General features: G+C 38.1%; 1 protein-coding gene and 1 non-coding gene across 9 annotated transcripts in view; both read left to right on the top strand.

The window, feature by feature from the left end:
* Positions 1–24,740, top strand: part of HERC4 (HECT and RLD domain containing E3 ubiquitin protein ligase 4) — a 136,028-nt gene that overhangs the window by 55,459 nt on the left and 55,829 nt on the right. For 7 of the 8 annotated variants that reach the window (XM_040975835.1, XM_040975837.1, XM_040975834.1 and 4 more), the window contains exons 4-5: positions 12,800–12,959; positions 20,710–20,786. In XM_040975835.1, coding sequence (XP_040831769.1) covers positions 12,800–12,959; positions 20,710–20,786 — 237 coding nt within the window. The remainder of the gene's footprint in view (positions 1–12,799; positions 12,960–20,709; positions 20,787–24,740) is intronic. The other variant, XM_040975840.1, reaches the window with a different exon arrangement.
* LOC121153542 lies at positions 4,898–5,004 on the top strand. Its single transcript, XR_005883420.1, has one exon. It is a non-coding gene; the product is annotated as a U6 spliceosomal RNA (small nuclear RNA).

Below are 24,740 nucleotides of genomic sequence, written 5' to 3'. Positions count from 1 at the left end.
ATGACCTTTATGATGTTAGGGACTTTTCCTTCTACACTTCATACAGACTTAAAATTTTTTTAAGTTTATTTACATAGTAAATATACCTGGCTCACTCTCCAGATGCCAATAGTCAGCCAAGGCTGGAGGACAGAAATTAAATCCAGGGCTTCTCTGTGAGTTGCAGGAACCCGACTGCATGCATTGTCGCCATTGTGTTCTGTGATTGGTATTGAAAAGCTGAAATGTGGAGCTGGATGTCGAGGGTAGAACTCAGACAACTCTGATGTTGGTCATGGGTGTCAGAACTGGTATCAGTTTTTTGGGTGTGTCTGTTTAAAGATTTTGTTTATTTGAAAGGCAGGTTTAAGGAGAATTGATGAAGAGATAGAGAGCTTCATTTGCCACTTTCCTTCCTGGATGGCTGTAATGGCCTGCCGGGATCCTGCAACTCCAACTCTGATTTGTTACAAGGGTGGCGGGGCCAGATGCATTAGCATCTGGCCAGCTGGGGGTTTTCCACTGGCCCATAGTTCTATATTCAAAATGGCTTCAGTGTGGCTATAGTACACAGCTCCTGACATCTCCCCCTCTTTTCTATATATCAATGAAAGCGGCGAAAAGAAAAAGGTTCCTTGAGGCAAGATAAGCACTGCCTGTCTTAGGTTCATTCTGAGGGACCCTCAACTCTTACCCGTCTCTGGGCAGCCCTGCCAGTCATCCAGGACTCCCTGTCTTAGGTTGGTGGGGTATCAGAAAGATGCCAGTCATTGGCTAAATACTTACCTGGGAAAGGCCATGCCTCATTATATTAGATGAGCCTCTTTGAAGACTGGAGCCGCACTGAATGATGTGGGGGGTTATCACTTGGGGAGCCTGAGCCGTTGCAGCAACCATCAAGGTTTTTAAGGCCATAACCTCGCTGCATTTCTTGAACATGCAAGCTGCCAGCTTAATGCCATTTAGAATAACTTTCCCCGACATGGGTAGAACTCGGGTTTCATTTACTTTAATTATACTGGTGGCTAACTGACTGGTGAAATTTAGGAAGGCGTTAGACCATTGTCCCCAGAGGTATTGATTAATTTTTATCACTCTGGCCGAAATATTGTGAACTTATACTGGGGTGACACATATATGATGGTATATTGGGGAGCAGCTGGCTGGCGAGATTCAAGAAGACATACTTAACAATGTACAAGTATTGTTGAAAATACTAACATTCCAGAATTTCATAGTGCTAAGATGTTACATGTATACGAAACAGTTTTATCAGGAACCAGAGACCCTAACTGCCTATCACCCCATCTGACTCCTACATTTCCAAACAGAAATGAACCCCAACTGTTTTTAGGGAGAAAGGGCGTCATCATTTGCTCTTAGCTACTTCCTGCTGAGAGGGGGCGCCGATGGGTAACAGCAGCTGTAGGGGGTCCATCTTGTGGTTCCTGATAGAAGGCAGAAGTAAGTCATCAGGTGTTTGGTGTACATCCTGGCACTTGAAAAGTTTCTCTGTGTTGAAGTCTAAATAGCAAAACATAACATAGTTATAACTCTTCCCAGCCTAGCATGTTGTGAGTTCAGTTAGCAGTTTGAATATTTGAACATCAGAACTTAAATGTAAAAGAATTGTTAGGTTTCAACTTTTGTCAGAGTGAACATTAATTTAAGACTATGGACTAGATTTATATCTGTCTAAATTAACTTCTTTAAGTCTCGAATTTTGGAACATACTCAATAAGTTCAATGAAACACATGAAACTTCTGAGCTACATAAAATTGCTAACCTAGATCAATCAGAAAGCACAGTAAGAATGAAAGGATTAGCATACAGCATCAGGATATAAGTCCATCACAGGACAGGTAAATGCAAGCTGACTTCTTAGGGCAAAAGAGTTAAATATTCAAACATAATCAAAACTGAGATGATAAATCTTTATACTAAAATACAGCAAGATGTACTATTAATTTTACTATGACTCTGAATATACAGATCCTGCATTGGAAGGCAGAGTATACAGTGACTCTAGTGGATTTAACAAATTAGCACTCTTATGTGTGACATCAGTGATAACCTGAGGTTCCAGACAAATGGTGTTTAGGCTGTGGAAGCCTCTTGAATCCACAACAACCCCATTAGACAAGACCACACACAAAGTGGAAGTTCTCTCCTCCATTGAGGGAAGAGCACAACTGTCCTTGATGGCTGCTTCTTTGCACTGGGGTGTGGACCACTGAGGTCCTTCACGGAGGGACACTCTTAGCAGCAGTGTCCTGGCATTCCACACCTGATATGCTCGTTCTTTTGCTGGCTCTCCTGTCAGACCAGAATGCCTTTTGGGCTGATTCTGAGGCCACTGAGTGCTACTCAAAATTGTCAGTCTATGAGTCTGCTGTAGGAGCTGCTTCCCATGTTGGAGCATTTTAACATTCTCTGAGATCTGAGTTATCATTAAACACTTACATACATATACCCATATATTTTCCATTTAACTTATGTGGATTTGGGTTCCCATGGCCAGTCTTGAAACTGTACCCTAGCAGTAAGTGCATTTGAAATCATGTTAAACTGTTGAGCTGAACAGATCTTGTAGGTCCTGAGAAAACAATAATGGACATGACTCTCTAAGAGCCTAATTATGCATCTATACATTATTTTAACAATTCTCATTCATAAACATGCACATATATATCAGGTAACACACATAAAACAACAGCAGAGATTCAAAGAACCAAAATCTTAGAGCTCCCGGCCGGGCGGCCATCAAGCAGACCCTGGCACCAAATGGTGCACTGGCTGCCCAGGGACAGCTCACCACGTTCACATGGTGGCTGTCATCTGGGATCCCGGCATGAGACACCCCGTCCTGAGACCCACTATGCTGTAGATTTTTAAAAAAAGATTTATTTGAAAAAGTTATAAGGAAAAAGGAAGAGAGGAGGAGGATGAGAAAGGAGGGGGTGCTAGAGTGAGATGGTGAGCTTCTGTCCACTGGGTTCACTCTCTGTATGGCTACAATAGCTGAGGCTGGATCCTGGAGCTTTTTACCAGGTCTCCCACAGCTATGCAGGGGCTTTTAATTTGGGTCATCCTCTGCTACTTTTCCTGGAGCATTAGCTGGAAGTTGTAGTGGTACTTCTATGGGATACTGGTGCTGCGGATGGCAGTTTAATCTGCGAGTGCTGGCCCCTGTACTGATTTTTTTGCTTTGTGCTTATATGGCTAACGTAAAAGACCTTATAATAGATTATTTTAAACTGAATATGGCTTACAACCTAAAATGGCTTGTTAATACATGTATACAGTGTCTTAAAAAGCTAAGTAATATAAAGGTTAAAAATGAAAATAATTTAAAATAACTAGAATAGGGGCAAGTGTTATGAAATGGCCAGTTAAGCCACTGTTTGGGACACCTATACCCTTATTAGCTGATGTTGTGGCACAGTGCATTAAGCTGCTGTTTGCCATAGACATCCTGGCTACTCCAGTTCTGATTGCACTGCCTGCTGATGTACTTGGGAAAGCAGCAGGTGATTGCCTAAATATTTAGGTTACTGTGGGACACCTGGGTAGAATTTGGGCACTTGGTTTTGATCTTGTCCAACCCATGGCTTTTGAGGTTATTTGGGGAATGAACAAGTGGTGGAGAGAAACTTCTTTGCCATTTTTTATTTCAAAGAAATTAATCAGTAAATAAGCTGAACCAGTTGAGGTATGGTATTGGTTCGTGTTTTTTTTTTTTTTTTCTTGAGTCATTGATCCTTTTTTCACTGGTGGGGCTGGGGGGTAGACAGACAAGATTAATTTAGTTTTTAGAAGATTTAATTCTTTGAAAAGCAGACTTACAGAGGGAGAAGGAAAGAGAGGTCTTCCACCTGATGGTTCACTCCCCAAATGGCCACATGGCTGAAGTTTGGCCAAGCTGGGCCACACCAAAAGCAGGAGCTAGGAATTACTCAATGGATGCAGGGAGCCCCAGGCACTTAGGCCATTCTCTGCTGCTGTCCTGAGAGCACTGAGCTTGGTTGGAAGTTGAACTTCCAGGCTTTGAATCATCATCCATATGGGTTGCTGATCTTGTAGGAAGGGGCTTAACATGGTATTCCACAATGCAGGACCCCAAGGTTAGTTTTTCATTGCAAAATGACATGGGTGATTTGCCCCTTGAGTTATATCTTCATCACTGTCTCATCCCTTTGTAAAATGAGCCATTTGTAAACTCTGATTTATTTGGGCTTTGTTTTCCCATAAACTTTATAAAAGATTTATTTTATTTTTATTGGAAAGGCAGATATACAGAGAGGAGAGACAGAGAGGAAGATCTTCCGTCCGATGATTCACTCCCCAAGTGAGTGCAACAGCCGATGCTTTGCCGATCCAAAGCCAGGAGCCTCTTCCATGTCTCCCACGTGGGTGCAGGGTCCCAAGGCTTTGGGCTATCCTCGACTGCTTTCCCTGGCCACAGGCAGGGAGCTGGAAGGGAAGCGGGGCTGCCGGGATTAGAACCAGTGCCCATATGGGATACTGGGCGTGCAAGGCGAGGACCTTAACCACTGCACCATCGTGCCAGACTCTTCCCATAAACTTTTTTAGAGCATTGGTGATTTCACTTTCCATACAGATTTCACCATAAATTCGATGTTCTTTAATTTTAGCAGAATTAATGCTGCTTTTAAAGGGATTTGTTTTGAATTTGTCTTGTCTTTAATACCTCAAACCACATCCTTTTCAGACATATTATAATAAGTTAATATGTATTAACTTTAATGCAAAATTTTTTGAAATGTATGCATAGTTTTAAAAATTTTGTCTGTTTTCCTCTTTCCTCTCTGTGTAACTTTGGCTTTCAAAATTAAAATATATATATATATGTATATATATATATATATTAATTTATTTATTTAAAGAAAGGAGAAGGTGCTTGCTTTGGTAGAACATAAGTTAAAACTGGAATGATGCAGATGAGATTAAGATGGTCCCTGTTCAGGGATGGCATGCAAATTTGTGATGTGTCCCATATTAAAAAGGAAAGGAAAGAGACTGGCAATGTGGTGTAGTAGATAAAGCTGGCTCCTGCAGTGCCATGTGGGCACTGGCTTGAATCCTATCTCTATGCAGGGGATGTTGGCCCCAGTATTTACCTTCTAGCCACATAGGAGAACTTAATGAAGCTCCTAGCTTTGGCCTGACCCAGTGCTGACAGTTGTGACCATCTGGGAAATGAGCAAGCAGGTAGAAAAATCTTTGTGTATCTTCTCTTTCTCTATAACTCTGACTTTCAAGATAAATAAATTTTAAAAACAAAATACATACTTTCTATGAACTTTTGAGGACCCCGTGTACTGTCTACAACTCTGGAGCCTAGTAGGCCAAGATCAGGGTTTCAGTGTGGCTACAAACTTATTTTGCTAAGGCAGCCGCAGAAGGGACTGTGCAGGCTAATTTTTAAGTTGACAATTTTGTATGGGCTGAAAATGTTACAAAAACCTACATTACCTCTTAGAGGAAAAAGGCTTACCACCTGTTCTCGGAGGGAGGGCTCTGTTCTGGCCTTCATCTAGCTTCTGGTACTTTACTGGAAATCTAGAGCTTTCATTGAGTACAGATGTATCACACGTCATCTCTGTCTTCATTTTTACTTGCCATTTCCCTTGTGATTCAGTTTCCCCTTTTTTAAAGACTTGCGTAGGGGTCATCTTGTTCTGGATTCACTTAAATTTAACTGATTGTGTCCAAATCAAGTTACATTTGAGGTACTGACACATAGGAGGTTAGTTTCAGATGAAATTTGGAAGTAATGCAGTGTACCCTATATAAAAGATTTGAGATCTGTAGATAAGATATTTTCCTTCAAGTAACTGTTTCATAATTTTGAGTAAGTTGCAGTTATTGTATTACTATTGATTTGGGTTAAAAAAAAAGGAATACCCAAAGACAACATTTTTTTCCATTTTAGTTTACAAGGTTCTCAAAGTGTTTAAGATGATTGTATCTTATTGTCAGGTTTAAATTCTAGCAAAAGACTGTTAATAGACAATTCTGTATATTGGAATTGTTATACAGGAAGAAGTGTTTCTGTACAAAATTACTGAGTCATTCCAGATCGTCCCACAGAGTTGAGCTTAAATTTCAGGCCCATATCAAATTTAGGTGAACATCCAACTTGCTTTGAAATTCTTGTTTGGATTTTAAGGAGATCTTTGTATAAATTGGACAAAATGTTAAAGATTTCTTGTATTATGATTGACAGTTTAAATTGAAGTCTTTCTAAAGTTGATGGATTGTTTTTTATACATTATGGAAGAAATACATTTTAACAGGGCGTGTGGGAAGTGTTATTTAATTGTGTTGGAAATGTTTTCATTAGGTGCTTGTTTGCTTCTGTCCAGATCAGAGGAACTGATAGTGCCATCTAACGTTGTAGATTCACAGGGTAAAGTGGTGTGGTGCAGAGGGGAAGCTGTTGCTTAAGACCATGTATCTTCTCTGAGTGCCAGTATTTTAGTTCTACCTCTGATTCTGGTCCTGACTTCCTGTTAATGAGCACCCTGGGAATCCCCAGGCGATGGCACAGGTACTTCGGTCATTGCCACCTGGGGAGATCTGGAAGGAGTAGTATTCTGGTAGTCTCAACATGGGTTAGCCCTGCCCACACTGTTACTGGCTTTTGGGAAGTGAATCAGTGAATAAGAAATCTCTGTTTTATCAAAATCCAATCCCCAGTTTTACAGATTCTTCTGCAAAGCAAGGGTTCTAGTTATTTGTAAGAACTGATATTTTGTAACTTTCAGTTTTCTTAGATGTTTTCAGAAAAACACGGAGGAAGTTCATGCATTTTCTTTGAGTAAAACTCATTATATTTTGCTTACACTATTATGGCTCCATGTGACTGTTCTGTAAGTCTAAAATATGGACTTAGTGATCTTATTTTACCTGTATCTTGAAAAATGCAATTTTACTATTTGAACATTTTATATTTGAGAATTCTCAGTATTTAGTGTCACATTTAACATTTCTGCAGTTTTTGTTGACTTCTCCTTTTAAAATGGCCCCTGAGTATGATGCTTTAGTGCTGTCTGGTGTTACTAAGTTAGAAGGTTGTGATGTGGGCCTTGCAGAGAAGATTGATCAACGGTTAAATAAGCCTTGGTCAAGCATATGCCATAGTGTGGTTGGCTATGAACTTAGTGTTAATTAGCCAACAGTGTATTAAGCACAATGTTTTTAGACAAAAGCACACATAAAAACAGACTGTATTGATCTGAGACAGAATAATTTTGATCAGAGACGTGCAGGAACCTGACCAAAATTTTCCACAGGGGCAGTGATTCAGTATTTGCTAGATCAATATTGATAGTAACTTTAGTACATAGCTATTACAAATAAAGAGAATCAGCTCTGTTACCGTAAGACTGAAAAAAGCTGAGCACCGGATATCAAGGCTCAGTCACTAAGTCCTTGCCCTATATGTACCAAGATCCCATATAGGCGTCAGTTCATGTCTCAGTTGCTCCACTTCCCATCCAGCTCCCTGCTTGTGGCCTGGGAAAGCAGTTATGGATGGCTATAGCCTGGGATTCTGCACCTGCATGGGAAACCTTAAAGAAGCCTCTAGCTTGAAATGGCGTAGCTCAAGCCGTTGTGGCCATTTGGGGAGTGAACCAGCTGATAGAGGATCTTTCTCTCTGTAGATTTGTCTTTGCAATAAACATAAATAAAACTTAAAGCTGAAATACCAAGTGGACAAATGATGGGCTTTGGAGGAATATGATTAAATAGTAAGAGAAGAATCATCAATATTTAGGGTCTTTTCATTTTCTTTATATATTATGCAAATACTGTCATTTCTTTTTATTTATTTTTTAGCTTTCCTTTTTTCTCCCTTTATTTTTAATAGTCTTTACGTAGATGATTAGGGCACAAAGGGTCAAGGGCTACAGGAAAGTGGGTAAGACTATTGTTTCTACATCATTGTTTTTTTTTTTTTCTGTATCTGGGGGTAAACTGGGAGATAAAGGGAGAAGCCCCACCCAGTCTCCCACCCATCCCAGGTCCTTGATGTGGGGCATACTCTGAAGGTCTTGCTCAAGCGGTTTTGATAGTTCAACAGTTATGAATTGCTGCCAATCTCACCATTCCATGCACAATGAAGTCGCTGCAGAATCCGCTGATTGACATAGTCCATCTTAGAGTCTCGTTTGCCCAGTTTTTCACTGCCAACATGTGGCTGGGGTAGTTGATTGATTTGTTCTTTATGCAGTATGCAAATACTGTCATATTTTAAAAAGGCATAAAAGAAGTCTGGAGTCACTAAGTTATTCTTTTATAGCTTACTCACAGGTAAGAATGTATTATATTTCATTTTCTTCCATTATGGTCATGAGAAAGAAATTGACAGAGAAAGATTTCATGTAATTATTAGGTGGAGTGCCCTCTTTACTCTTTTATAATGTTTGCAGCAAAATTCATTTGATGGCCATTGTAAGTGAAGAAATTCTGAAATGCACACAAAAGTGATTAGAAGGATGTAGATGGTGTAGAACTGAATAATTTAGATTGGACATTTTAATCTGTATTCTATAAAAAGGAAAATAAAATCTAGAGTTTATGGATCAAAGATGATAATTTTTGAGATTTATTTATTTATTTATTTATTTATTTATTTATTTATTTATTTATTTATTTATTTATAGCTCAGTTACACAGAGGGACAGACCAAAGCTGAGACAAGGTGAAGCTAGGGGTCAAGAGCTTCTTCTAGGTCATTGTGGATAGTAAGGACCCAAGTAGCCATTTAGAGAGAGAAGCAGTGGATCTTCGTCCCTTTGTCTCCATTCTGTCATGTAAAGAAGCAAGCTTACTTCTGTATTATGGACTGTTCATCCTTCTTGTCTCCAACCACTGGCAACCAGTGATTTTTTTTTTTAACCATCTCCCCCATACTTTTACCTTTTCTGGAAAGTAATAATCATGACATTTTAAACTTTTCGGATTGATTTCTTTCACTTAAATTGTTTTTCTTCATGTCTTCTCATGGTTTGATACCTTTTTTTTTTTTAAGCATTGGATGATAGTCCACAATTTATTCACATCCTAAAGAATATTCTTGAGTATTTTTAAGTTTTCCCAATTATAATTGAGGCTTCTGTAGCCTTTTGTATGTGTTGTTTAAATTATGTTTGAGAGTCAAAGGGAGCTCCTATTTGCTGGCTCACTTCTCAGGTGCCTGCAGAGGCTGGACTGGGTCAAAACTGGAAATACAATCCAGTGCTCCCATGGAGGGGGTAGGGACGTAATTACTTGCCAGTTATAAAACTTCTAATGTAGGATGCAGAAGTCTTAACTGCTAGGCCAAATGCCTCTCTGCCTTGTGCAAGTTTTTATGTGGAGCATTATTTTAATTTTTTGAGTGTTAAGGATGATTATTGGATTCTGTGATGATAGCATGTTTGCTGTAAGAAAATTCCAAGCCATCTGCCACAGTCACTATCCCAGTTTGGATTTCTACCACTGTGAAGAAGAGTTCCTGTTGGCACATCCTTACTATCATTTATGGTGTGAGCGTTTTGAATTTTGGTCATTCTGATAGGTATTTAGTGGTGTCTTGTTTTAATGTTCAGTATCATGTGACACTGAACGTCTGTTTATGTGCCTCTTTGCTGTTTGTGTTTTCCTAGGTGAGATGTCTGGAACTTTTGCCTGAAGAAACCTATGCATGGTTTATAGTATTGTTGAGTTTCAAGATTTTTGTGTGTATTTTGAACAATCTGTATTGATTGTGTCTGTTTTCTACTGATCTGTGGCTTGTGTTCTCATTCCCTTGATAAACTTTTTGTTGAAGGCGAACCCATATTTAATAGTGTAAAATTAGGTACATAGTTTAGGTACCTAGTTTTTCATTATTTTTTAAAAAGATGTATTTATTAAAGCTGTAAAGACAGCTGATCTTCATCCGCTGGTTCACTTCTTAAATGGCTGCAATGGTCAGAGCTGAGCTGATCTGAAGCCAGGAGCTTCTCCCACATGGTTGTAGGGTCCCAAGGCACTGGGCTATACTTTGCTGCTTACCCTGCCATAAGCAAGAAGCTAGATGAGAGGTAGAACAGCTGGGACACAAACTGGCTGGCACCCATATTGGATGCCAGTGTTAGCAGGTGAGGATTAGCTTCTTGAGCCATAACTCTGGCCTTGCTGTGATGATGAATTTTCTAAATAAATGTATTAATGGATTTTCAGTGCTGCTTATATTTTTTTTTATCAATGTTATTGAGCATTTTTTTTTAATGGTTGAGAGCTTTTTTGTGTAACTGAATTGTCATGTTTTTAAAGTGATTTTCTTGTGAACTACTGATCCTGTTTTTTTCCTGGGAGTCTTTATAAGTTAAAGTGACCCCTGTGAGATATAACACTTCTCTGCATTTTTCTTAGGAGTCTTTTGATTTTGCTTTCAGTTAGTCTTGCTGTATCAAATAATTTGAATTTTTCCAAATGAATATGTAGAATCTTACTCTTTCTGTATCTTAGGTCACTATCTTCTAAAATTCTCTTAATGTCTTTCAGGGCTTTCTAAGTATTTCATGCTCTATTGGTATCTTTTTTTATACTTGCATTTATCACACTTGTTTTTAGAATTTGTTGCATTTACTTTTCAATTACCTATAAACTTCTTGAGTTCAGAATGTTTATTCATCGTAGTGTTTGGAGCACAATAAGTATGTAATGATATTGGGGATTGACCTAAAAATGATTGCCTTTGCCTTTATAACCATTGCTATTTAATTAGTTAATTTTAAGATTTATTTATTTGAGAGACAGAGGAGCCAGGGGACGAGAAGAGAGAAGTGCTCCCATCCGTTTCTCAAATCCCTGCAACTGCTAGGACTGAGCTGGGGCCAGAATGAAAACCAAAGCCTGGAGCTAAATCCAAGTCAACCATGTGGCTGATGGTGGGAAACCATTTACTGAGCCACTACTGCTGCTTTTTGTGTATAGCCCGGAAGGAAGTTAGAGGCTCGAGTTAGACTTGGGCTTGTTGACCAGCAGGCTAAACACCCACCCCCATTATGGCTTTCTAATTTAAGTGCTTTGATTTGCCCTTGGTGAACCAACTAGTCTCATTTATTCTTACTGTCAGTCCTGTTGTTTGCTGCTGCTGCTTTTGAGAATTATTCTTGACTTTGATTTCTGAAGCCTCTGTGAGGGATTGAGGAGAGGGGTCTTTTATTTCTTTGTAATTGAGATTAATGGGGGTGTTTTAAGTAAATAGTTTATCTTTTTTCTTGATTTTCATGAAGACTGTGTTCAGTCTTGTTTTTCATTTCTGTATGATTCTACAATAAAATTTATGAAAATATGTACAAAACATGTATAAAAAGTGAGATAAATATAATGAATTTCAGTATACTATTTACCAGCTGTATTATCTCATAGTACTTTAAGGTAAGTAAAAGAATCATTAGGATTATACAGCCTACCTGGGGCTAATCTGTTCCCAAATGCAAAATAATAATACAAATATATTTTTAATTTATCTGCAATAAAAGTTCAAACCACCTTGACACAGTCTCATTATTGAAAAGCAACATTTGTTAATTGAGCTACCATGTGCCCCTGAAGAAACCTTGATAAATCAGTCACTTGGAATGTAAGGTTTTAGTTTATTAAAGCTAGTACTTACAACTTTCTTATTAAAGAGTTCATTTTATTTTTTACTTTTATTGGAAAGTCTGATACAGAAAGGAAGAGAGACAGAAAGATCTTCCAACTGTTGATTCACTCCCCAAGTGGCTGTAACAGCTGGAGTGGTATTGATCCAAAGCCAGGAGCCAAGAGCCTCTTCCAGGTCTCCCATGTGGGTGCAAGGTCCCCAGGATTTGGGCCATCCTTTACTGCTTTCCCAGGCCACAAGCAGAGAGCTGGATGGAAAGCGGGGCTGCCAGGGTTAGAACCAGTGCCTATATGGGATCCTATATGGGATCCTGGCACGTGCAAGGCAAGGACTTTAGCTGCTAGGACAGCATAAAACTTGTAGTGTTATTGAAATGTTTTAAACTCGTCTTAAAGTGATTAAGGAAACAACTTCTCTTGCCTTACTGATTTGTCATTGGCTGGCTACTGACCCTTTTAAAAACGGACAGTATTTTAATTTTTGTTTTAAAACTGAGCACATTTTAACCAGAATGGAATTTTTTATGGTCTATCATTTACGGTCATACTGTATTTCAGTTCTTTTTATTTAGCATATGTGTTTTATCATAAGATCTATGAGGAGTTTGTTTTCCATTTTAAAATGGACAATTAAGATGATTTCATTATTAGGATTGCTCTGTGGCAGTAGATTTATGTTTTATTATAAAATTTATGAGGAGTTTGTTTTCCATTTAGAAATGGACAATTAAGATGATCTCATTACTATCAGGATTGTTCTGTGGCTGTGGATATTGTCAAGTATGACTTGGTTGAAAATCAAGCAGTCCAGGTTATTTAAATGATTCCTTTTTCACTTGGATTCATTTCTTAATGCTGGTGATTTTTAATGATGACAAAACATTCTGTGAATCATTAATTCTTCCCAAAGTGTGTAGATTATTTAATATTTTCATTAAATTTTACCCTTATAATAATGTGTTTATTTGTATTTTATCACATGGGACATATTTGATAGACATTTTAACAGTAACTGATCTAGTTATATTTAGTTTGTGTTTCAGTGTTTTTTTGTTTTTGTTTTGTGTGTGTAAAAAGTGATAACTGAATGTATTTTATTTGATTTGGAAGCTTAAAATTAGAATGTAATATCTCTAATCTTGATTTCTGTAGAGCAGGTTGTTGCCCTGGATGCCCAAAATATCGTAGCTGTTGCATGTGGAGAAGCTCATACGTTAGCACTAAATGACAAGGGCCAGGTGTATGCTTGGGGGCTCGATTCTGATGGACAACTTGGCCTGCTAGGATCAGAGGAATGTATCAGAGTACCAAGGTAACAAAGGTGACCACAAAAGGTCCTTAATCTTTTATAACAGATAATAATAATTTAATTTGTTAATGCAAACTATTCTGCTTACTGTAACCATGAAAACATTGACATCTGGTTATTTCTTTTCAGTCCTATAAAAGTTCACTAGGTAGAATCTTGTCTTCAATTTACATTGTTTTTTTATGTGCTCAATATTTTATCCATAATTAATAGATCTTACGTTTGTAAAGAAAGGAATGGGAAAACATTTTATTATAAATTTTCTCTTAAGGGGATATGTTATGATAAACCAATATTTGTTATATTGAATACTGCAGCTAAATATTTTTAAATACTCATTGATTGCATAATTTTCTTTAACTTGTTTCTTTAGTCTTTATTATTTCCAATTACTATAGAAGTCCAACACAGTGTAAATGGAGTTCAGTCATTTTTGATTTGTTTACAGCAGAGACCATAGTTCATGTAACCATTAACTCAAAGAATTTACTTCAAAATTAAAAAATAATGCCTTGTCAATCTTGTCATACACATTTGCTTAATATTAAAAACAAATGAAAATATAAAAATTTCAATATTCAGGTTTTTTAGACACATAAATAGTTCTCATTTATAGTCTTATAATTCTGGCTTCTTCAAGAAGTTCAAGAGTTCAAGAAGGAGAGATGGATCTTCCGCTTGCTGATTTAGTCCCCGAATGGCTTCAGTGGACAGAGCTGAACTAATCAGAAGCCAGGCACCTCTCCCTCTTGTTTGCTGGGACCCAGGCACTTTGGCAGTTTTCTGCATAACAGGGAACTGGATGGAAAATGCAGCAGACTAAACTTACTGACATGTGTAGGGGATGTCAGCACTGGCGCTGCAAGAGGCAGGTTTACCTGCCATAACATTGGTTCCCCTTCCACCTCTTCTTTTCTTGCTAGTAATAGTGATAGGGACAAAAGATTTCTCTAGGGAACAAAAATGTATTTTTTTTCTTTATGAATAAATGTTTATTTATCTGAAAGGCTGAGTGACAGAGCCAGAGAGAGGGAAAAAAAACCCTTCTATCTGGTTCACTGGATCAGTGCTGCAATAGCTAGTGTTGGGGCAGGCCCGGATCAGAAGCTAGTTACCCATTCATGTCCTACCCCTGCAGTTTGTTTTTAACATTGGAAATATTTTTTATTTAAAGAAATGATGTGTAACCTCTTGGATATTAAAAGCAACGATAGAAGCTGTTTGACATTTTATGCTTGTTTTATTAATGAACCATACGTAAGACTAGAATGCATCATATTCGTGTTTTCCTGATTTAACATATAACCACATTCCACAACAGTCCCTAAAATAAAAATTTCCTATTTGTTTTTAAGTAACTAAGAATAAACAAAACGATTGGTTTTGTGGCATGGCACGAGGTTAAGTTTCTCTGTGTGACTGGCGAAACTGGCATCCCAGTGTGGGGTGGCTGTTCAAATCCCAGCTACTCCACTTCTGGTCCAGCTCCCACAAATGGCCTGGAAAATGTTTATGCCCCTGCCACCTGTGTGGGAAACCTGGATGGAATTCTCTACTCCTGGACTCAGCCTGATTCAACTCCATCCATTATGGTTATTTGGGAGTAAATCCATAGATGGAAAATCTTTCATTCCCTCTCTACTTCTGCCATCTCTCTCTTGTCACTCTCTCTGCCTTTATAAAGGAAAGGCAAGGCAAGGCAGGGAAAGGAAAGGGGAAAAGGAAAAATCAACTCAAAATTCCTGTATGATTCTGATGTCCCTTAGTGATGGTATTGTTGAGTGAAGAGTATTTTCCATAAGTAAACTGAATTGCTTTAGTCAATCTTTATTTCTTTGAGAGTGTAGTTAGTAGCTATCAGATGGTAATTAACTAGAAATAGAAAGCATTCTCAGAAGCAGTGAATTCATGTTACTGACTCTGCTGCTTTTTTTCCCATAAGTAATTGTTGTAAAAATGGGATTTTTAACTTTTCTTTTTAAAGATTTATTTATTTATTGGAAAGGCAGATATACAGAGAGGAAGATCTTCCATCCAATGATTCATTCCCCAAGTGAGCACAACAGCGGGTGCTGTGCCAATCCAAAGCCAGGATCTAGGAACTTCTTCCGGGTATCCCACACAGGTGCGGGGTCCCAAAGCCTTGGGCCGTCCTTGACAGCTTTCCCAGGCCACAAGCAGGGAGCTGGATGGGAAGTGGAGCTGCCAGGATTAGAATCGGTGCGTTCAAGGCAAGGACTTTAGCCGCTAGGCCATGCCGCTGGGCCCGGATTTTTAACTTAAGATTAAAAAAAATAATTGTGTTGTAGGGTAGCAAAGGACTTAAATGTTTGATCTTCTAATTCAGTATTCTCAGAATCTTCCATGGCAAATTTTAGAATTTATTTTTATTAGTCTCATAAGTCACAAAAGTTTTGTTGCTGTTCACTTCTGGTATAAAGAATTTAGTAATACATAGAACAGTGGGAAGAAAGATAGTTTATAAGTAATTTTTATTGGAAAGAAAGATTTACAGAGAGGAAGAGAGACAGAAAGATCTTCCATTCACTGATCAGCTATAGCTGAGTCAAAGCACAGCTAGGAGCATCTTCTGGGTCTTTCACGTGGGTGCAGGGTCCCACTGCTTTCCCAGGCCATTAGCAGTGAGCTAGATCAAAAGTGGAGCAACTAGGATATGAACCAACACTCTTGGAATGCCAGTGCTTGCAGATGGAGGATTAGCCAGTTGTGCTATTGCACTGACCCCAGGAAGATTTTAGTACATGAAAATTTTATTTGAAGGATGCTCATAGCAAATTGTTTTTGTGATTTTGTTCTACCTGGATAGAAACATAAACAACAACTTGAATTACTTGGTTTAAACATCTCTGTTGTTTTTGTATGTACTAAACATCTTTGTTAATTGTGTCTTATGAATGAAGGCATTTCTATTCTAACTTCAAATATTTTTCAGAATAGATTGTTTTGAATTGTGATGTATGCATATGAGAGATTGAAAATTCATGGAAAATGCATATTATAATTTTTTTTGCACAAAGATAAACTTGCCTTCCCTTTGCTTCTATTTTATTTTTGATTTTGTGACACAGTTCCAAAGGCTCTGGGATTTCCCTTACCCTCTCCCCAAACTCCCTCCCTCCAACTGATTTCCCCCATATTATTACAGTAGTATAGTCCTTCGTAATCAGTCATAAGACCATCAGTCTACTATTCAAGTGTGTCCTGACATTGCTGGTACAGACAATGGCAGACAGTCCAGCATCCTGTTGTCAGGATACATCCAATTGTCTTATTGGGAGTCCTTCTTTAATTTGGAAGCAGAGATGCATACTGCAGCATATCTTCACATCTGGATACAAAATCTCTATTATAGAGTTACTATATATTCCCATAAATGAAAAACAACAGGAATCAAGTTAAAAAAAATTTACAATACCATGGAGTTAGATAACATGCTACCAAATAACCAATGTGTCAATGAAGAAATAAAACAGAAAATGAAAAACATTCTTAGAAAATGTGCTACTGTGTGACCTATGAGTCAATGAAGAATTTAATAAGAGAAAATAAACTATTTTGAAAAAATGAAAGTAAAAACCAAAATATCAAAATGCATGGATCACAACAAAAACAGTATTGGAAGGGCTGTTGATCTTAAGTTATTCTGAAACTTATTAGTTTTAAAATTTTTACTAAACAAAAAAAATTTTTTATTTAAAATTTTGATTTATATGGTACAATTCTGTGTAGTCTGGGATTCTCCCTTTTTTCCACCCCCCTGACCGATTTTCCCCATATCTCACAAGAGTCCATTCCTTCATAAGGAGTTACAGTTCTATTAATCTGCTATTTAAGTGTGCCTCAACATTGCTGGTACATACCAATGTCAGTCTATTTCCAACATTTATGTTGGGAGTCCATCTTTTATTTTGAAGTAGGGATGCATGTTGCATTGTGTCTTCACATCTGAATATGGTAGAACCCACACTCCATCACTGTACATTCCAATTTGCATGATGATTTTGAAGTGCTAGAGGAATAACAAATTATCCATAGGTATTTGTAAAACAAGACAGAGCTACCATCCATTGACTGACTCCTGAGAAATATGCAAACTTGTGGCAGTGGGCCAGATTGAAGTTGGAAGACAGGTAATCAATCTAGGTGTTCCACATGGGTGACAGAGACCCAACTGTTTGAGGGATCACATACTGCCACTAAGATGCATATTAGCAGTGGAGTCTCACACTGGTCCTTGAATTCATACTTGCATTGGGGATGCTGGTGTCCTAATCAGCATCTAGGCCAGGTACTTTCCACAGGCCCTTACTTTTACATACAATAAAAGTTAAGCCAAATTTTAATTTTTAATGTACATGGAAGCACATGTTTCATACAATTTTCCAACTAAATTATGGTTTATGTTTTAAAAGTTCTGCTTCTTGAACATACATAGTAAAATATGGTAATGATAATGATCCCTATGGTGTATACCTATTTCTATGCTAGAGTTGACTGAATTGAGTTAACTTAGTTAAAAATAAAATTGATTTTCTTGATACTTAGTTCTAAACATAGTTTATGCTTGATTTTGTAGCATCTGAAAATTAACACTTTAGATTAGAAATTAAGAAATTTTTAAAAAGATTTACTTGGAAGGCAGAATTACAGAGAGAGATCTTCCATCTACTGACTCAGTCTCCAAATGACTGAGATGACCAGGATTAGGTTAGGCCAAAGCCAAAAGCCAGGAGCTTCATCCCATTCTCCTTTGTGCATGCAGAGATGTAAGCATTTGGGCCTTCTACCCCTGTTTTCCTAGGTGATGAATCCAGGACTCAGCTGGTACTATAGGTGGCATGGCTTTACCTGCTATGCCATAGTGCCAGCCCCCAGGAGTTTTTTAATTTTGTCTTGTTTTATGTTTTAATTTTCTTAAATTTGAGAGGCAGCTGGAAATGTGAGACAACTATAGTGGTTGAGAGTGTGTGCATTTATGAGTGCACCCATCTGCTAGTTCAATTCTCAAATGACCCCATTAACTGGGGTTGGGATAAGCACTAGCTGGCAGATAGGAATTCTGTTTGGGTGTCACGGAAGTGGCAGTAACCAACTATGTGGTTTATTTATTTATTTGAAAGAATAAGATAAAGAGATCACCCATGCATTGGTTCACTCCCCAGATGGTCAAGATATCTAGGCCATGTCGAAGCCAGGAACCAGTAACTTCTAGATCTCCCACGTGGTGGCAGGAGCCCAAATACTTTATTCACCTACCCCTACTTTTCCTCAGGACATAAGTAGGAAGCTGAATTGAAAATGGAGCAACTAGGACACTAACCAGTGCCCACATGTCATCACAGGTGGCAGTTTTACCCCCCATGCCACAATACTGCTCTCCAAACAATATTAATGAGTGAGACTAGATTAGTTGTTAGCCTTAATTTTTCAAAGCTGAAAAAGAGTTGGTATAAAGGCTTTTCTGAAATTATTAGATAAGTTTAGCTTATTTAGGAACCAGAAAATTACTGCCTTGGTGGCAAATTAATCAATGCCTTGTTTCTTAAATTTTGATTACTTTTACTGGATAAAACTAGTGCTTGCTAACACTTGTTGGTATTTACTTTCTTGGGACAAATGGGTTAATTTAATACTAAAGCCTTCAAGACTTTACAGTTTTATCCTTTAACAATTCTATACATTTCATACTGTTTACCAAGTATTAAAATAGACACTGGTAATTTCCATGGGTATGGGTGTAAGCTACAAAATAGCTGTTTAGCAGAGAAGACAAAGATAAAACGCATAAGTACACTACTAGTTAGTAGTGATCTGTATGGCAGAGGGGAAAAAGGGTGCTATGAGGACAGCTTTGAAATGTTATAGTTGGTCTTTTAAATTGGACTTGATGCCTGAATAATTGTTCCTTTGATACTTGAGTAAAGTGAACAAGTCAATGTATAATGTGTCTAGCCTGCATAAATAACAGCAGTAAATATTAAGTAACCTCACGGCTGCACATGTCCCTGTATTTTTCCACTTTTGCATTGCCAATATTTGGGTCTGCTATTGTAGAAAAATGGCATTTTGTTACATCTGAAAATTTGCAGATACACTGGATCCTGCTAATTTGTTGGATTTTGCTAAATTGTAGCAGTATAACTCTCAGGTTTTATAATTAAGAACATAAATCCACTAAATAAAATTAAATATAAATATAGCAATATGGAATTAGAGTAACTCTCGTTTTTCCTGCTCAAAATTTGATTTGCTGAAGCTGCCTCCTGAAAATCATGGGTATCGGCACTCTGGTCAGAACTTGCTTCGGAATCTCATATGGCAAAATCAGGTCAGGTGGCAGTAGCAGGTAAAGGGAAACAAGAAACTCATTGTTTCCTCCCCTCTCCTTCCTTTTTTTTTTCTTCCTTTTTCTCCCTCAAAGATTAACTTTATTTGGAAGAAAGATAGAGGGAGAAAGAGAGCTCTTTTGTCTGCTAGTTCCCTCTCCAAATGGCCACGGTGATCTTGGCTGGGCCAGGTTGAAGCTGTGAGCTTGGAACTCTATCCCAGTCTCCCATGTGGCTCCCAGGGGCTGAGGTACTTGGGCTACCTTCTGCTGCGGTCCCTGGATCCATTAGCAGGGAGTTGAATCAAATGGAATAACTGAGTGTGAAGCCATCAGTTACATGAGATGGCTGGCCAACATTGCAGGCAGCAGTTTAGTACACTGTGTCACAGCACTGACTCTCCTTTTTTCTTGAACTTTTTTGTTAAAAAAAGATAGAGCTCTTTCATCTGCTAGTTCACTCTTTAAATGACTGCAGCACGTAGGGCCCTGGTTGAAGCCAGGAGCAAAGAGTTCCAGCTGTGTCTCTTTGTGGATTGCTGGAACCCAGGTGCTGCTTTCCCAGGCACATTAGCGGGAGGCTGGATCAGTAGAGTAGCTGGCACTCTAGAATGTAATGCTGGCACCACAGTGACTTAACCTATTGCATCACAATGCTGACCCTTCTTGAAAACATTCAGGGGAAACAGTAGAATGACCAGGTGGAAAGGAAGTTTGTAAAATGCTGGGATTCTTATATAAAGTTAGTTGATTTGTGTAATTTTTAAAAATGGAATTTTAGAATTGCATTGCAGTATGGAAAGCAGAAAAGTAAGAGGAAAACATTATAAGTATCTGGACAGAATGCAAGATGACAGCACATTAGTGATCACCGTAAATGTGAGTGATAGCTTGCCTAGTTAAAAAGAGTATCACTCAGATATTAGCAGAAGAGTAACTTAAAAGGATAGATTGCCTGATTTGTACATTGGGAAAACGGGGATCCCAATGTATTCCTAAGGAACATGATGAAATGTGTATTAAACTAGGCAAAACATCCATTTTAGACAAATTATTTATTTTACAATTAAGTTTAATTCTCTAAGCTAAAGATAATTTACCTTTTTTTTCATTTATTAAAAATGTCTTGAATAAGTTCTGAGAACTATAAATGTGAGGATAGTTCACTTTGCTTTTAAATATTTTCATGGTGTTCTTGCATCATACCTTCAATTTTTCCTTATCTAAATCTTGTTTGCTGATTTTAGAATAAAATTGGGCTTGTGTGGGAAAAAAAAAATAGCATTCCCTGCTACATCAGTAAGGTACTTGAAAGTAGTAGTTGGTCAAGAAATTGTATAAGTGAGCACTATTTGAAATCCATTTTTAAATGAAATTGACTTACCCTGCTCTCTTCTTAATTTCTAGGAATATTAAAAGTTTGTCAGATATCCAGATAGTACAAGTTGCTTGTGGTTATTATCATTCACTAGCACTTTCTAAAGGTAAGCATTGTTTTCCTTTCTTTAAGCTTTAGTATTTGGTCCTTTAATTGGTCTGAAAATTCTCTAGCTTTATTTTTTTTCCAAGGTTGCCCCACTCCTTTTCCTTCTCCTTCTTTTCCCTGTACCACATCAAATAAACTGCTGGGAATTTGGTTGGGATTGCATTGTCTAATTTTTGAGAAAAATGCAGTATTTAGTCTTTTAACCACTACTTTTGATTAAAAACAAAAACATAGTTTTCCTGAAGCTATGAGCCAGGAATTCAATCCATGTTTCTCGAATTGGGTCATAGAAACCAGCTAATTGAGATGTGACCTGCCCTTCTCCCAGGAACACATTAGCAGAAAGGTGGAGGTGGGATTAGAAAGTCTGGGTTTGAATTTAGACATTCTGATAATGGTAAGTGGTATCCCAAGCAGCACCTTATCTGCTATGTCAAACTTCCTATCTGAATATTTTTATTATTGAACATGACATAGCACTTCATTTGCTTAAGTCTCCTTTTAATTTTTCTCTTTAGAATTTTGTTTCATGAGGAGACATATCTTGTGTTAGATTTTTCCTAGGTTTTTTTTTCATTGTGAATGGTGTAAATTTTGTTTATTATATACATTTGCTTTTTATATCTCGTTTCTCCCTAAACAATTATAAGGTATTCCTTTCTAGGTTATGAAGGTTGCTTCGTTAATCTCATTTAATTTTACAACTTTTTATGTATAAAATAGTAAGTGGCTAGAGACGTAATTAGCTTTGTATTCACTTTGTATTGATTTAATTTCCTCAGATCAGCTAAAAATTTAAAGAGGTTTGTAAGGAGGTGTGTGTTTGTTTTTACCATAAAAAGATTTTTTTTTAGCAGTTCTGTTAACTATTTTATATGTTAAGTGCCAAGTGAGGCCTACTGTGAGGAAAACACTGGGCTAGAACTGTAAGGGAATCACAGAAATTTTCAGAAACAATTTCAGGGGCCTGGCATGGTAGCCTAGCCACTAAAGTTCTCATATGGGCACTAATTCATGTCCCAGTGACCCTGCTTTCCATCCAGCTCTCTGCTTTTGACCTGAGAAAGCAGTAGAGGACGGTCCAAAGCCTTGGGACCCTACACCTGGACAGGAGACCCAGAAGAGGCTCCTGACTTCTGGTTCTTTGCTTTGGATCAGCTCAGCTCTGGCTGTTGCAACCACTTGGGGTGTGAATCAACGGATGGAAGAGCTCTTCTCTGTCTTTCCTCCTCTCTTTCCGATTAAAATAAAAAAATTTTTTAAAGATGCAATTTTAGGGACCACATAGTTCATTGGAAGAAGCAGATGTCCAAATAAATGTTAATTTTAATTTGAGAGGTAGTTAGGCACAGAGAATAAGAGAATCAATCTCTCTCTCTCTCTCCCTCCCTCCCTCCCTCCCTCTTTCTCTCTCTCTCTCTCTCTCTCTCTCTCCCCAGTAGCTGTGACTGGGGTGAGGCTAGAATCAGAACCAGAAAGACAATGCAGGTTTCCTATACAGGTGGCAGGAATCCAGTTTCGTAAGTCATCATTATTGCTTCCCTGGTCTGCAATGGCAAGAAGCTGGAGTTAGAAACAGGCATTCCAGTGTGGCGCAGGTGTCTTTTAATATGCTCTAAAAATACATATTGTTTGGATCAAGATCAAAGTCTAAAGTTTTGAGAGTTGTAATTGGTAGATTATAAGATAAGGCAGGTACTGGTATTTTATAGACATATTGAAAGATTAGAATTTATTAAGGCTTGGAGAAGTGAGTGATGTAAGAGTTAGTGTTAAGACAGTGGAATGTTATATTGGAATATTGGCAAGTACTTTTACATAGATATTTCATGGATATAAGAGGTAAACTTCAGTTGAGCTCAAAGACAAGACTGAAGTCTATTACGAAGAGTCTGAAAGTCATATTAAGGAATTTGGACCTCTGAGGCAGTGGAGAACATGTCATCACTGTGTATTCTTGGTGGTTGATTTGCCTTCAGCTTTGATATTTTGATAGCTAGATTCAACATAAATTTAAACTTAATTTTTACTAATTTCAATAAGTTACCTTTTTTTTTTGCCTTGAGCCTTCTTCAGCTTTATGCTGTAGGTAGTGTATTTGTTATTTCATGTTTCTTTGAGCGTTTTACTATGAGCTGGATATACCACAGGGTATAATATGTAGCTCACTACTAACCATTATAGAAGTAAAACATATGTAATAATATGTAATTATATGATAGACTATTCTCCCAGGCACATTAGCAGGAAGGACTCATATCAGCACTTCTGTATTGGGATACTAGTGTCATAGATATGGCTAATATGCTGCGCCACAGTGGCAAGCCTACAAGCTTACTATTTTTAAGCATATATTACTTTATAGTTCAATTAAAAAATTATCCTCTTAATATTAGTTGATTTACAGTAAGAGTAAATGTCTGAAATTACAAGAGTGGCAATGAGAAACAAAAGTAATGAATTGACTATTACAGAAACCAGTAAGGTGGTGCTGAATGAATTGTTTTTCATACATTTTTAAAAGTTTGATGTATTTGAAATACGAGCAAGAAGAGATACCTTCTGTCCACCTGTTCACTCCCCGAATAGCTACAGTGGCTGTGGCTGGACCAGATTAACACCAGGAGCCAGGAACTTCTTCCAGGTCTCCCATGTGGCTGCCCTCTGTTATTTTCTTGAGCATATTAGCAGTAGGTTGAATTGAAGTGCTTCAGTTTGAACTCAAAACAGTATTCACATAGTGTGCCAACACTCAGATGGTGTTTTAACATGGTATGCCACAGAACTGATCCCCATACCTTTTTTTTTTTTGAAGATTTATTTATTTATTGGAAAGGCAGATATACAGAGAGAAGAGACAGGAAGATCTTCTGTCCGATGATTCACTCCCCAAGTGAGCACAACGGCTGATGCTGTGCTGATCCGAAGCCAGGATCCAGGAACTTCCTCCAGGTATCCCACACGGGTGCAGGGTCCCAAGGCTTTGGGCCGTCCTTGACTGCTTTCCCAGGCCACAAGCAGGGAGGTGGATGGGAAGTGGAGCTGCCGGGATTAGAACCGGCGCCCATATGGGATCCCAGCGCGTTCAAGGTGAGGACTTAAGCCACTAGGCCACGCCGCCAGGCCCCCTATACCTTTTTTTTGAAAAGAAAATTGTAAGAGAGGTATATAACTTGGTGGATTGGTTGGATCTATGTGAAGTAAGCAGAGGGGGATATTATTGACAACTCCTTAAGTTTGTCTTGTGCTATTGGATCAATTGTTAGTATAATATCATTTACCATAGTGAGGAACATTTGAAAAGAGGTCCAAATATGGTAGGGTAGGTTTTGAGTCATGATAAATTTGACTTGCCTCTGAAATATCCATGTATAGGTGTGTGGTAAACTGAGTTAAATAGGCTTACTGGCCAAGAGAAGCCTTGACCAGTGATAAGATTTCCAGTATAGTTAGTATATAGTTAATAATTTAAGCCTTTAGCTTAGATGAGTGCCTTTTGGGAACAATTTAGGATAAAAGTGAGATGAGGTTTATTAAAGAGTTCATTGGGCCTGGTGCGATAATGTAGCGGTTAAAGTCCTCGCCTTGAACACATCGGGATCCCATATGGGTGCCGGTTCTAATCTTGGTGGCCCTGCTTCCCATCCAGCTCCCTGCCTGTGACCTGGGAAGACAGTCCAAGCTTTGGGACTGTGCACCCCCTGGGAGACCCAGAAGAAGCTCCTGGCTCCTGGCTTCAGATAGGCTCAGCCCCAGCCGTTGCAGCCACTTGGGGAGTGAACCATTGGACGCAAGATTTTCCTGTCTCTCCTCCTCTTTATGTATATCTGCCTTTCCAATTAAGAAAAAAAAATCTTTCAAAAAAAGAGTTCATTGTTGAGGAATATATTGAGGTGAGATTATATGCTAGCAATGTGGGTCACTCGTTCACCAGTGTAGGAATACAGAATGT

This window comes from Ochotona curzoniae, unplaced genomic scaffold (genome assembly GCF_017591425.1).
Source record: "Ochotona curzoniae isolate NIBS_2020 unplaced genomic scaffold, NIBS_Ocur_1.0 contig_2692, whole genome shotgun sequence".
Lineage (NCBI taxonomy): Eukaryota > Metazoa > Chordata > Mammalia > Lagomorpha > Ochotonidae > Ochotona > Ochotona curzoniae.
The sequence above is the reverse complement of the archived record's forward strand: the minus strand, read 5'-3'. Positions and strand labels throughout refer to the sequence as shown.